The sequence below is a fragment of the Pocillopora verrucosa genome, chromosome 9, assembly GCF_036669915.1.
Source record: "Pocillopora verrucosa isolate sample1 chromosome 9, ASM3666991v2, whole genome shotgun sequence".
In the NCBI taxonomy this organism is placed as follows: Eukaryota; Metazoa; Cnidaria; class Anthozoa; order Scleractinia; family Pocilloporidae; genus Pocillopora; species Pocillopora verrucosa.
This window is the reverse complement of record NC_089320.1, coordinates 11,048,308-11,063,557: the sequence shown is the minus strand read 5'-3', so window position 1 is coordinate 11,063,557 and position 15,250 is coordinate 11,048,308. Positions and strand designations below refer to the sequence as shown.

The 15,250-nt window shown below is 36.4% G+C and overlaps 1 protein-coding gene across 1 annotated transcript; it reads right to left on the bottom strand.

Annotated features, from left to right (window-relative positions):
- Nucleotides 1-738: 738 nt before the first annotated feature.
- Nucleotides 739-15,224, bottom strand: LOC131793821 (cyclin-L1-like). The gene is made up of 12 exons (XM_059111304.2): nt 15,019-15,224; nt 14,861-14,935; nt 14,328-14,437; nt 4,795-4,879; nt 4,670-4,708; nt 3,979-4,043; nt 3,046-3,145; nt 2,906-2,968; nt 2,650-2,691; nt 1,946-2,099; nt 1,687-1,801; nt 739-1,416 (listed from the first exon to the last, which is right to left on the bottom strand). Exons 1-12 carry the CDS (start codon nt 15,208-15,210, stop codon nt 912-914), a joined length of 1,545 nt encoding a protein of 514 aa, XP_058967287.2. The 5' UTR covers nt 15,211-15,224; the 3' UTR covers nt 739-911.
- Between the last annotated feature and the right edge of the window lie 26 nt (nt 15,225-15,250).

The window sequence follows — 15,250 nt, the reverse complement described above, 5'->3', positions numbered from 1 at the left end:
CCTATCCCATTCGGCGATGTTTCAAATTTATCCCTCAGGAGCTTTGCTAACTCATTTGTAATTATTATCGAAAACTGTTTTTCCTGGCCCAGAGAAAACGCAGTGCAAAGGAACAACCACTTCAGCAAGGCAAGTTCGTTATTATTTGGAGGGTAAGATTGTTAGGTTCAGACCTTATACAAATCTTTATAATTCATTGGTTTTGTTTGTTGTAAATGAAAACGGTTCATTCGTGCTAAGAGGAAAAACGCTCCTTGCAAACCTTGGTGTAAATTAATCGTTTCCATCTTACATCTGATTTGATGACAAAAAAGGCTGCTCAGTCTTGACGACATTATGATAACATAAAGGCATCAATGGCAAAGTTTCGATTTTTAACCAAATAATGTACACGAAAAAATTACGCACGCTTGGCTTGCCGAAACCGACTGCATTTTTCATGTTACACAAGTGCAAATTACAAATAGCTGTGATGCGTTCTTCCTGTAACTCATTGACAAGCAGCTACTTGAATCATCATGCAATTTGGTGTAACTAAGCATCTGTAAATGTTTCAAAGACTATTTCGTTACAAGACAATTTGGTTTTACCAACTGAGATGATCTGACGAAAGGTCGACGCTCAAAACGTCAGAATAAGAAACTCTTTAAAAAAAGCCAATTTAAATTATCAACTCCGCTGATAAAACCAAATTTATTACAGACAAGTAATTAATTTTATCAGAATAATACAACCCCATACAGAAAACAAATGCTTTAATTGACATGGTTTGCGTTATTATTGAAAGAATGCTGCATATAAACAAGCAAAGATATCCGCACATGATATCTTTTATAATAGTGTTATGTACAATCGATTGCCTCTTCCATCTGATAAGTCCAATGAAAACAAAAGTAACCGACTTTGTCGTGCTATCTCCGGTGTCTTCCATGGTCACGTCCTTTGTCCCTAGAATTCCGGTAGTCCACGCCATTCCTATCACGATGCCTGTCGTCCCGTTTCTTCTTGTCTCGCCCATGTTCATATTTCATGCGCTGCCTTTTAACGGGACTCCGTGACCGACTTCGACTACGAGAATACGGCGACCTACTTCGCGCCTTCTCCCGTTTGTAACTATTAGCTCCGTCAGTTCTCGCTTTCTTTCGCACGTAGTTACCGTCGTATTTCCGAGGTCGTGATCGTTTTTCATCGTCTCTTCCTCTGGGCGGGCTCCTTCTTCGTTTATTCTTCGCTTTCTTTTTTTCCGGACTTTCGTCGCTGCTCTCTGAGTCACTTCTGCTAATGTTGTCGGGGCTGATCGACAAGCTGTAACTTCTTGATCGGCTTCGACTTCGGCTTGGCGTCGGACTTCTTGACCGGCTCCGAGAGCGGTGATGTTCGGGAGATCTGCTTCGGCGATTTCCCCCGGAAACTGGACTGCAGTGAGAAAAAAAAAACGAAACAAAACAAAAAAAAAACAAGAGATGGAAAAAGATTAGTAAGCATCAATCCAGGCTCTTCTTTGGGAATCACATAAACCATACAAGACAGCTGTTTGTCTAAGCCTTCGCAGTTTACAAGCTTCACTACAATTGCGGACTTAGAAAACATTCGATCGAGTGCCTGCCCCACTTCAGCCTTACTAGAGTAGAGACAAAAGAAGTGTCTATCACGTCCCACTACTCTGTGCAGGTTCTACACAATTACCGTTCTTTGTGGTTGGTTCTTTTTTCTTCTTCTACCCTTGACGAGCTCTTCTTTTTGCCATCCGTGATACTTGGAGCAGATGGCGACACTTTATTAGGTGAAGAAGACTTTGACCCTGAATAAAAGATGAAAGACTCGAGTTTGTCTTTATACAATAAACTCCTGTGTTGTTCACCTGTAAGCCTCGATCAGGTGTAATTAGCTTAGCATTCCTGGCTCATGTTGAATCATATTGAATGTAGAGACGGGAAGTTTTTACCTAAGCCATCTTTAGCTGCGGTGGCTCCGCCTGATGGTGACAGATTAGGAGCAGAGTTGGCTGCCGTGCTCTCTTCTGTTTTACTTTCGCCCTTTTTCAGAGCGATTTTATCACGAATTTCATTAACATTCTTTTGAAGGGTATCAATGTTAGCCTAAAACAAAATAAAACAAAAAGCATGTTCAGTTTTAATCAAAGAGAAAGAACTCGAAAGCTTCATGGTTTGATCAAATAAATAAATGACACTGTCGTGTTAAACAGATCTTGTTCTAATCTTTTATAATAAACTGCCAACTTTCTTGGAAAGTTTTAGTACTAAACACTTCTAATTCACTGCAGAATATATATCGAATATGAAAACAGGATGGCGTGAAGTACAAGTGACACACAAGGGAACAGATACATCAAATGGGGGTAAAAGAAGAAAGAAACTGATTGCAGTATCTTCTCCTCTCATGTGTCGAGAGGAGTTTCAACTTTGGCGTTTCAACAATTCCCTTGATTACACGAGCACAGAAGCATTATGCTAGATCACACACAAAACCCTCAAAACCTGGAACCTCACTCCTCAATGACTTATGTACTTTTATTTTCCTCAAGTATCAGTAAACAACTGTACAAGTCAGCAGGAGTGTAATAAGTACCTACGTTTAAAATGAAATATAGAATGTAAGTGTTAGTACCAACTCAAGCTGCAACTTTACCTTTGGTCGCAGATATAAACTCAAAAGAGTTAAACTTATTTCCTGCAAAAGGAAAAAAAATTGGAAACAAAACATGTCAAGTCAGGTGAATGTTCAAGACCCTTATGGTGTCACTGTGACGAGCAAAAACACTTTCCACATAATTTATTTCCAAAAAACAATTGAAATCAATAAGGGCTAACAAGTACAACCACTTCAAGCTTTTAATTTTCTCTTAGTAAACAGAAACAAGAACAAGAGCAAAACCAAAAAGTACCTCGAGATCTTCTAACTTAGCACCAAATAATTCCCACCAAGGTGGCCTGTTTGGTAAACTTATCTGAAATAGCCAAAACATGTTTTTAGTATTGTAAACCACACATCCAGTAAAGCAACGTTTTTTCCTTCATTACATACCCCCAGCTGTCTTGCCGAAAGGAATATACAGGCACAGCCAATGGTCTCAGGAGGGTACCTTACGAAAACATTTGTTCTAAAACTGTCATTCATAAAATTCCTGTGATGAGAAAAAAGGAGAGATGACATAATGTTAATTACTGCAACTGCTATGTTAAAAGCTTGAAAAAGACAAATATTATAAGAGGAACCTTACTACCGCTTCATGTAAAACCAATAAATAAAGACAATTATGTTGTTAAACAAGGCTCAAAATAATTTCACGGTTAGCACCAGTTAAGTTGTCCAGACAGACCTATTTTTGCTTGGCCACAACTCAATGTGACTGGATAAATATCCTTTAGGTCATATTTAATAGATCCCGCCTCATTTGATAGAAGTATATTTAGCACCCTCTTGTTGTACACGCAGCCTCAAACTCAATGGATGAAAAGTGGTACAGCTGTTCTTAAATCCTGAACTTCCCCCAGAATTAAATTCTTATTTGCATGCGTAAAAAAATACTGGACAAAATGTCCAACCAACAAAGGAGTTAACCGGACAAACCCTATATTTGATTGGACATTGTCCGTTGACTGACCATAATTTTGAGCCCTTTCAAATTTACAAATAAAATTAATCAATAAATCAGATATTTAAATAGTTGCTGTAGACTTTTGTAAAGGTGATAATACTGATTACTGTGTGCCTGCCAACACTTCAACCCCTAAAAGTGATTAACATCTAACTTCTCCCAACAGTACCAACCCTGAAGAAAACATTTGGGTCATGAGAATAAAGGAAATGATTCCAAACAAAAGATCTTGGTTGTTACACAAATTCCCCTGATTAGTGTGATAGGAAATGTATAAAGAACAGTATGGAGAACTTGCATATTGATGTTAGGGTGTCAAAGGTTAAAGTAAACTTAAAAACAATAACAATTATACTCACCAGGCAGACTGAGCAAGGTCTCTCTTTTCTTCACTCTCAAGGATTTGAAGATACATTATTATGATCTAAACATGAAAAATAGCACAATCTAAGCTGATACTTAGGCCAAGAAACTGTAGATTTTATGTAAGTTGTTGTTGCCTGTCATAAAAACACCTAGAACAAGTTCTTCACAGGTTCCACTCCTTTATCCAAAAACTAACTCGTCACACCATAGGAAACAAACAATGAATCCAACTGAATTAATTGTACCAATCATTACTTATGTGTTTTCAATTTTTATTGCTTAGTTTTATATAAGCCACCCTGAAGACAGTTGTGGCACTATAATATGACTAATTTAACAAAGTTGCTTTCTTCTCAGTGGGAGAAGATGGAAATGGACTGACTGTGTTAAACCAAAGCAATGGAAGAGAATGTCATTAATCCTTAAACTCTTATAAGTGACCGAAACAGAATTTCCCCTTGCAATACCAAAACAATATCAAGCAAACAAGTGATGAGAATAAAGAAAAACATAAATAAGGGGATAAGTTGATCCAATGCCAAATTCTCTCAACTGACATCATAAGAACTGTATCAAGGACAGTGTGGAGAATTAGTAACAGGAAGTTGGGAGTAAAAAGGGTTAAACACAGTATCAACAGAGTTGTTGATCACTGCTTGTAAGGTGACTGGTATCAGTACATACCTTGTGAGGATGTTTTACATGAACACAAAACCCCAGTTCCTGAAAATAGGGTGAGTAAAAGTGGTTAATAATTTAATTACATCTTACACAAAATAAAAGGTGTTCTATCTCAGAGCAAAACTAACCTTCAATATCCTTCTTTCAGCTTTGATGACTTGGTTTTTAAGGTTAAAGTAGGTGTTACCCATGTACTCCATGGGTTGAATTGTCCTGAAATATCATTTCAAGTGATATAACATTTAATCTTCCAAGCACAAATTGAAGACTAACATGGCTCCATTGCACTGCAGTGCTAACTCCAATCAGCCTTGAATCTCTCAAGAACCACCTGGAAAGTCAGTGGTAATGCTCTGACAACTACAGAAACACTAAGATTAACAAAAATGCTCCAGTTTAACAGAACCAAGCTTAACACTTTGCTATTTTTCTGTAACTTTACAATAGAATGATAGCATTAAATTAACAAATAAGATCTTGCTTATTGCAAACTATCTTGTGCTACAGTCTAATTTTTAAATATCAAATGCTTTGGGAGTGCTGCTAGAATGCTTGTTTCTAAACATAGCCTGATATGCCACATACCAGTAACATTTAAATACCTGCAAATAAATTTAAGAGGATTTAATTATAACCAGCTAAGCTTATCTTAATGTCACAAAGGTGGGCCATGGTGATAAACTTTCTGTTAATAAGACTCCAACTCAGTTCCCAGATGAAATTTGAAAGATCTTGTTTTCCTCAATTCAGGTGTGGAGCTGAAATTTCCAATATGAACGCAGGTGAAACATGTCCTGACAAGCTCACATGAAGATGGCTGTCCACTGACTGACTGCAGGAAACATTTTCTACTTGCACATATTGTGAAGATGTATAAAGACAACAGCATTTACATCAGCTTTTAATTTTGTAGTTGTCCTCACCCTATAGGAAAAAAAAGAAACCTGGCTTTAGGAATTAAAAAATAGTTCGTAACTAAAGATATCACAATAGTGTCCCTTCAAAGTCAATCTTGGAAGCACAGTTGAACCTGTATTTAGCAGTCACCCATGGGAAATAGCAGGGTTACCATTCACAGGGTGTCAAGTGACAAATGACACTTAGAAAATAGGAAAATAGAAACGACAATGGCTAAACAATAGGAAATAAATAGGAATTCTCACCCCAAAGTGAGGAAAAAATAGGAGGATTTCTTTGAGTTCTATCCTCTTAACACTTCCAACAGCAACTCTGTTCCATAACCCAACACTTTAATATTTTAAAAGGCACCATGGCATACATCCACAATGCATTGCCGTGTAAACAAAAACAAGTGTTACCACCGATGTTACCAAGCACAACTCATCCTACAACAATTACCAGATTCCAAATTTCATTAGATACAAAAAAATCACTTAGAAAGGCTTCAAACTGGTCTTTTTTGACACGAAGTTTCAGTTTTTTGTAGAATTTATCAATTTTATTGGCAATTTTATTTCAAATACTTCAAAATGTTTCTGTGTACCCAGTAAAATCCTAAAAAAAAGAAAAACTTGGAATTTCATGAAAAAAAAAAAGGAGAAAATAGGAAGCAGGCCAAAAAATAAGAAAAAATAGGAACTTGACACCCTGCTCTCAATAAAAGTGACAGCTGAATACAGGTTCCACAAAATAAGGATCAAAAAAGATAAATTTTTTTCCCTAACAGCCATAAGTAGAAAGATAACCTGCAATTGGTTAAGGACATTTAGACTCAAAGACTAATATTGATTTCAGGAGATAGATATGGAATAAATTAGACTTAAGATTGATGTTCAACATAGTTAGGAATCTAAGTTAAAGAGTTTGATGTTCCCACAATTCTACTATATCCACAACATATGTAGGAGGCTGTGAAAATGTAAATAAAGTCATAGGGAACTAGGAGTTAGGAGAGTTGCTACTCATGCAAATAAGAAAGCATCACTTGAGTGCTGTACAAGAGGTAAATAGAGATAGAAATCAGCACAGAGAATATGCATACTGATGGTGGTGTGAGGGGTAAAGGAAGCCTTTACTTATCAAAGTAAGAGAAACATCTCCCCAAATTGGATTATTAGTGTAAAATACAAACAAAAGATTTATGGTGCATGCATCTTTGAAGTGAGAAATGAGGCATTTTAAATCAGGAGATATGAAAATGAAATGATTGCTTTAACTTGAGTGTGGTTAGTTAATAGCTACAGGTGGCATAAGAAAAGTTAAATTTATTCTAATGGATAGAAAAGAAAAAAATTTATTTTGTTAAAAGTCAAATGCATCAGCCCAGAAAGCTTACCCAACAAATGAAAGATTAAACCTCATACAATGTTTTCAAAATAACCACTTGCTACTTGTGATAACCTGTTGTATTTCAGATCAGGTAAACTGTCAACTGGTGGTGAAACTCATAAAAAAGAGAGGTGACAGAGAATTAATTTCCACAGCACAAAGATCAACTAAGTCTGGCAATGTTTCTCTGAACAATTTACCCAATCTGAGAAGATCCTCAAATAGACACCTGATTACACTTAATAGTGTATTTGTTAAAGCCTAAAGCTTGCAGAACAACATCTAGACAACTATCTCCTTAATTAATTTCTCACATCTGAACAAAAGGTCTGAAATTGAAGATCACAAGTCTAAGCATTTCCCTTTCACATAAGATGCTAAGTCCTATAGATTCGCACTCAAGCATTGTGACTCCTTGAAAGCTCCTTGAAAGGATTTAAATGGTAAGCTACAACTGTTCATATTTCATCATGATGTACCATATATTCCTAATAAACAACCCTTTTGGGGGGAGGGGATTAATTTCCTTTAGGGGATCATACAGGCATACTCCTCTCTAAAGAATGATATTTTTCAGGCTACAAGTTTATAGGAGCAGCAACTTCACAACTTACTGTGTACAAAAAGGGGATGAAAAATATTGTAAATTCAGGTATCAAAAGGTTGATTTGAGGTTATCCCTGAAAGTTTTCTTAGTATTACCTCAAAGTGCTTTTGTGTATTTCTATATTGGGTTTTGTATATAATTGTTAAGCATAGAGTAAAGACAACCAGGCATTTCTGGTTAACTAAAGAACTTGTAAATATACAAGAGTCAGATAAGCTTCCAAACTGGAAAGAAAATTGAAAATTCAATGAGTACAGTGGATGGTGAAGCAAAGGGATGATACAAATAAGTAGTAGTTGTCTTTATCAACTTTCCTCCTAAGAGGCTATTCTGAGTTAATTTAAAATGCTAATGAGGTGGACTTTGGCCAGACTGCATTGGGATGTTTAAAATTTCTTGAGAGAAAAGTGCCCCAAATTTCAGAATCAAGGCAAGACCTCTACAACAGGAACTACATTCCCCCTTGGTGAGAGTTGCAGGGATCCTTTAATGTACCATGCTAACCAGTACAGAGAAGATGCAGGAGACAGGGCCTACATCCTTATCCAAAAAGACAAAAACATCTGACCATTTGCAGATGCCATAGCAAAGGCAACACATTCTCCTCAGTTAATTTAAGACCCTGAGTGTTGGTCTGCACTTAACTACCTGGGCTTACCCAGTAACCTACATGTACCAATTTTCAGAGAGCCTATAATATATGCAGGGATGGCAACAAAGTTAGGTGATAACTGGCATAAAAACACAACAAAACAATGTCAGGAGGGGAATTAAAAGAATCTGCCGATCATCATTTGTTTCTGAGAAACATTTTGAACCAAAACAGTGGTGACAAAATCTGGATAGAATTCTGAGCGAGACACTAAGAGGATATGTGTCCATATTTCAACCTCCACAAAAAGTGCCCAGAAAAAGAAGCAATCTTACAATCTTTCAAATTTTCACACCACCAAAGCTTAACATTTTACCCAAATAGTAGTCCTTGGAACAGTTTTTATCACAAAATAAATGTAACTGTTATGATCAAAATAATTATGGCCAGCTTATACTTTCATCACTGCCCACTGATTTTCAGGTGTTGCAAAATATGCTTGTTCTAAATTTAAATACAGTACAGTAATCCAAGCTCCTTGTGAGCAATGTTCAATACACTTCAAGGAACTCATAAAAAAAGACTGAACCCTAATGACTGGAAGGGTATACAAAGTCTAAACCTATTTTAGAGATAACATCACAAGCTGTCATAGACTATACTCTATAATCACAGTACTCGTATTCATTTCAGATGTCATCTTACTAGCAATGAAAAAGTGGTAAGCTCAAGCAAACCATCCTTGGCAACTCTTTCTTATTGCTTGACATAGATACAAGACTGTTTTTTTTTTCTTTTTTAAAACCCTAGTCCAACAAGTTTCTTAACCGAATGCCTGAGGCAGAAAATTGATAATCAATGGGAGTTTGAATGCAACACTTTCATCTGTAATTATAAATCTTACAAAGTTAAGCAGAATAACTAAAGTAACCAAAGGAGAGAGAATTGGCATTGGGTTACCCTTTGGCAAACACAGTATCTCTCTATTCCAGAGTATGAATGGGATTTGACAGTTCTCTATGATATGTCATGAAATATTTAAGGGTCACAAGAAATGGCCTGGAATCGCATCCAAGGGGAGCAAAACTTGTTGATTAATTCTACAGAGATCAGTACAAGTTCTGGCACCTTTTTCATAAAAAGTTGAGTCTCCTTTAACCCTTTACACCCTAAACATCATTATGCACATTCTCCATACTGTTCTCTATTCATTTCCTGAGGTACTCATAAGGAGAATTTTCCTGACATCTTAAGCTTCTGTAGTTTTTGATCATTTCCATTATACTTATAACCTTAATGTGTGACTCAGGAGTGATATTGCAAGGAGAAATTAGATGTTAGTCACTCTCAAGGGTCAAAGGGTCACAGAGTTGTCCACACACCACATGTCAATGACCAAGTGGGTGAAGCAAACACTCTCTAGGATTTTGGACAAAGATTGTGATATAGACAAATAACCATCAAACTTCCTAAATTCTTGTTATTAATCATCAGTGGAGCATATTTTGTAAAAACTTGTACACCTGGAAGAACAGATATTTTTTTCCCTTCCTTTTCCTAGCTACCATCCTCTGTTCAATCTTTATGAAAGATCTGAAGTAATGGGCAAACCAGTAGTCTAACCAATAATGCACTACACTTTGTACCAAGAGGTCAGGGATTTGACCTTTGGAGTGATTGTATTTTGTTCTAGGGCTAAACACTTTATTCTCACTGCACTTCTCTCCACCCAGGAGAATAGATGGGTACCAGCAGACTGTCATGGAAAGCCTGACAGTCTGCTGGTACCTATGAATGGACAAGCGTCCCACTAAAATAAAGTGAAGATACTCCTGGTTGCTTCATGCTTTGGAAACCCTCAGTGGGCTTAAGTGTAGAATTTACCTTTGCCTTGACAAGATCTGAAGTAGGTAGATATTAAGGAAAAGGAAAGAAACATGGATAGTGCAGCACGTTTATCATTCCTTTCTCAAGTTGATGAGTTGTCCTGTCGCAGCAGTTATCAAGATCTAGCATTACAGAAATAATAAACACACTATATCTTGACTGCATCCAGGTAATATACCTGTTGCAAGCTTGCTTGCTTATTGCAACCAAAAGCAAATGCTAATTTTTTTCTCTAGGAGAAGTCAGAGCACTGTTATAGGTATGGAATCTGTTGTTCAATTTCAGAACACTGGTCCTTGGAAAGAACCTGCGGTTAATGACTATTTTTGTAACACGAAAAAATGAACTTTGTTACTTTGCCCAAAAGCTTCCAGAAAATCATAGAGAAATCCAGAATGATATTAACCATCCAACTCCTTGAAACTCCCTGGAATAATAAACACATACCCCAGGCAATCTACAAAATCATTAAAAAAAATCTTGTGTTTATCAAACTTCCTTTTGCAAAATTCATCAAATTTTCAGCCAAATTATACTATTTTCCATCCCTATGCCTATAAATAATCCTTGTTTGCAAGGTTTTCCTGCTTGTATCTAGTAATGAACCTCTAAAAGTTATTTTCTTTCCTACCTCAAAAGGCATTTTATGTGAATGCAAGTTGTTATGACTGATTAAAATCTGATTAAAATTATAGATACCAGCTTGTGGCAGTGAATTCCACAAGGTTTCTTTTGTCATCAAAGTGCAGGATAATTTTTGTCTACTAAAGTGATACCATCAATCCAGCCACCAAGGTTTAAATAAGATAATTGAATGTAATCAATCAGCCAAACTTTTGACTGTTCTAACCATTCTTCACATCAGAATGTAAACGATCTGTTGTGGTTCTTGTTTTACATCAGATCCTTAATGATGGAAGTGATTCATAATATTGGGTTTGTGCTTTAACTAAAAATTTTTTTGGTTTGCTCAAAAAGTGGCATTTAAAGCAACAATACTGAGTAGAAACTGTAACAAGCCTGACTATCATTAATGCACAGTTACTTTGGCTCAGGCGAGTTTGGGACCTCTAATCACCACAGTGTCTACACCTGAGTGAGTGAGTGACTCATTTGCATATTGAAGTCACCACTAACACTTGTTTGCCTAGCATACCACAAGTTAAATAGGCCTCATGGTAAATAAACATATTAAATAACTTTTTTTTGTTTAAAACAGTAGACTGTACAACAATTGAATACAAAACAGACCCACAAAATATAAACATAATTTCAAAACTTAATTTGTTTACTTTTCCTGAAGTTAAGTACTTTCTTTTTCAACCAAACATCCACCAAAGTATATGATAAAAATTCAATGCCAAAGTTATGACATCTAAATATACCTTGAATGTACAGGGTAACATGAGAAAAATTTGCCCAGCCCCTTGGGGGAAAAAAAGACAAAGTAACTATCCGACATAGTCTATTTATAACATATGCCAAAGTTGGCTTTTCACAGTGTCACACAACATTTTCATTCCAGCAGACACTGTTATCCTGCTGCTATAATCATGGAATTTCATGGCAGGTTCAATATTGAACTCAATTTTTGGAACTGTAAATTCTGCTCTTAAATCAAGCTACGTGTAGTTTCCTTTAAGAGGACCACATCAAGTACATTCAAAGATGACCTTCCAGTAAATTGCTTAGCCCCAAGCCCATTTGAGTAGGACAGCATTTAACAAGACTAACACTGAAAAACAGGAAATGGGTCCCTCAACAAAGTGATCATAGCACTATTTTAATATAATTAAATTTAGAAGAAACTCTTACCTTCATTATGCCATCAGCTTTCACTTCCAACCAATAATGATTCACATCCAGTTGGGTTTTTGACTTGATATCACATCAATTACATGGACAGTCCATTCATTTTGCTCCTTGCCCTTTGTGCACTAAAGTTTCCATTGCATTTCCAAAGTCATGTTGTCTTTTATATTTGAACTCCATAACATACAATGACCTTCACATCATAAAATGTTTCCTGCACCAGAAATCCACTCTGCTACCCTTTCTTGGATAAATTACTCTGATGACAGCCACAACTTCCAAAATACACAGCTGCAGTTCTGGACATGACCAACATTGGATACAATTGAAGGATGTTTGCTTGGAATTAACACATATGTAGTTTTTATTCCAAGGCTTTCTAATCATCCTTCTAGGACAAATTTTAAAGGTACATGTTCCTTGACTCAGGCATTGTTAAAAATAGATATACATCACTTGATAGTAACTTTTAGGTCACTCACTTTCAAACTAAACCTTGGAAAACTAACTCTCACAGAGCTTTCAATAAAAGCTGGTTACCAGCAGTCAACCACTTCCAGTAAAACCTCTTACTCCTGTCTGTTTGGCCTGCAAGCAGGCTCCCATGTTTGGACTCTGCCTTACAGCCCTTTTCCTGTCATAGCTGTATATCAAAACTATCGGTAAGCACTTATGGATAAGGTTATTAAAACCCCCACTATCACCCATCAAAGAATTATGACCAAAAGTAGCTCTTGAACAAAGGGTTCATGTTATCACCTTAAACTGGAGCATTTCTGTCAACTTTATGATATGAAATTCAACTGCCAAGGATTTTGAGGGGCTGACAATGTGTCAAACCTGAAAAAATTTACTCAGAGATATATATACTTTTACATGTGCCCTGCTTGCCTTCTGTTAATGCAGACCATTGACCAATGGGAGAAGCACCACTTCAGTCCAATGTTGCCAGGGTAACACCAGACCCATCAGAGCTGGTTTAGAGCAACACAGAGGGTTGGTGCGTTGGGTGGTGAGAAGGTAGCAGGCTGCTGGAGTTAGCAATGACAGCACAGAGAAAAAGAGAAAAAAGTCAAGTCAGTTAAAATTCTACTGTCTATTGATGGAATGGAAAGTCTCTTAACCAAACTTCATATTTAATAGTGACACAATGATTACTCCAAACAGGGACTTGACATTGGTAAAATGACAGTAAGTTTGACTCTTTGACATGAAATATTTTCTGACAATTTCCCTTTTGCAAGTATATGAAAGATTATCTGTACTTGCTTGACTTTCATCTAGTTGTTTTTATTGCTTGTATGTTTACAAAGAAAGCTAGTTTCAATTTAAGGTAAACCTGTTAATTTTGAGAATAAAATGATGATAATGATGATGAGAACAATAATAACACATTCATGCTTACAGTCATGCTAAAAAAAATCAAAAGCCTCGGCCTATCTTGGCAAAGATAGAGAAATGTATCTCATCTTTCTTTGGTAAAGGGCAAAATTACTTGATTCGTATAAGTTTATAAGTGATTAGATTATTGAGCAATTCAAGTTTCATCACCCTTAGAATTATTAAGTTTTCAGAGGTGGAATGATAACCAAAACTTAAAAAAAATATGCATGAAAGTAATCTTTAATTGTACTAAGGCTTGGGCAAATATTTGTAACAACTCAATATGCTTTCTCTGCACTGCAATCAATCTGATTTTGAGTTGTGCCATGGCTGAACTGCAAATGGAACTTCTAACAACTGATTTTGAGGTAAAATGACAGGACTTCCAGAGAAATTGAGAGCTTCGTATTTTTCTGTTTTTATCAAAAGTGGCTTTTCTAAAAGCAATAAACCCTGTGAGATGGAGCTGCTTTTAAAAAGTAGAAGATTACAAAACCACCATGATAAAAAATTGCCTTCCAGAAAGTTTGAAGTCCTCAAAAATGGAGTGATTCTCTTCAAAAACAACACTAGTAATTATTACAAATGAGCTTTACTGAAATTCCGCAGTAAAAAGAAGACAAGAAAGGAGTAATACAAAACAAATGTACAGTACTGCAGCATTTACATGGAGAAATAATCCAATTTTTCAAATTATCCAAATCTTTTACAACAAGAGGTAAATGTCTGGCTTTTAAGCATGTCAAGGTCATGCTGAGAAGTCAAAATTCCCAGGAAGACCTGCTTCAAGAAAGACTTCTAGTCTAATTAACAAGTTGGACAAACTTTAGATCTTTTGAGTAAAAACTCTTCACTTTTGATATTTGTTTCAGTCCTTTCCCTTTTTTACAGGGGAAAATGTTAGTTAAATTTTTTTGGTAAAAACCGGAAACAAGAGAAATTCAGATTTTCGAAAACACTGCTAAACCATAAATGTTCATGAAGTCTAACCAAATTAGAAAAAAATGATCAGCAACTATTTAGTATTGGTGGTGGCATGAACCTTCTCCCTTGGCTTTTCCCTTGCCCCAAACAAATGCACAAATATTTACCTGGCATTCCTTCTCTGTTTTATGTGATGAAACACGTTAATCACGTCCCGAATTCTTCTCGGGCATTCTTCGATTTTTGCTGCGAGAAAAATACTTGCCATGGCGTATATCTGCAATTCAAGTTTATGAAAGCGATAGGTTCGGCATGAATTTTTCGTTCGGTAAATCGCTGAATTTAATTAAAGACGTATAAGCCTCGTACTGAAACTTCTTTTTCGCTGACCTTTTGCATGAATTTAGGTCAGATTGAGATGTAAAGTAAAATCTGGTCATGGACACTTCACAAAGCACATGCATGCAACTGCAGAAAGAGATCTAGTTTGAACCGTTTGGAATTTCCCTTAGCTTAATACAAAGTTCGAGAGGTAAAAAGGATGGAATGAATTGCAACTCTGTACCAGAGAAAAGACAAATTTACCACGGAGTCTTGGTGAAAATACCCAAAGAATTAAAATCTAAGTAAAGAAAAACTGTATACAATCTAGGAACAACAATCGTCCAATTGCTTGCACGTTAAAAGTATTGTAACTTACCTCGCAGTCGTGTTTTACGAGCGACTTACTGTAGTAAAACCGTTGAAATAATACTTGAGCTGTAGCCATAGCTACCTGAAGGTTCCAAAGCAAAGAATCTCAGCTCACAACATCAAGGTAAATCCAAGTTTTCAAAACCAAACCGGACCTGCACTCACCTGAGGTAGCTTCAGCAAGATGCCCGCCATTTGGATATACTCGCAACCTAAGATTCTTAAATCGATTTCTACTTCTCTATCTAAGCCATCTTTAAATGAAGGTGTGTTCTGAAGTTGTTCTTCGTCAAGAATGCAGTTTTCTAGCGAAATAACTACGTCTCCGTAGTCCGATTTACCGGAGACAGCGGCCATGTTCGATGGTCTTCTTCAATCGTTTTAGAGACGTCACATT

Bases quoted from the DNA above. Each gene is read 5' to 3' on its own strand.
- LOC131793821 (XM_059111304.2), bottom strand. From the start codon at position 15,210: ATGGCCGCTGTCTCCGGTAAATCGGACTACGGAGACGTAGTTATTTCG. The intron at 2,692-2,905 runs GTACTTTTTGGT...TTCCTTTTGCAG, and splicing joins CTAAGTTAGAAGATCTCGAG to GAAATAAGTTTAACTCTTTT. The intron at 1,802-1,945 runs GTAAAAACTTCC...TCTTTTATTCAG, and splicing joins CGCAGCTAAAGATGGCTTAG to GGTCAAAGTCTTCTTCACCT.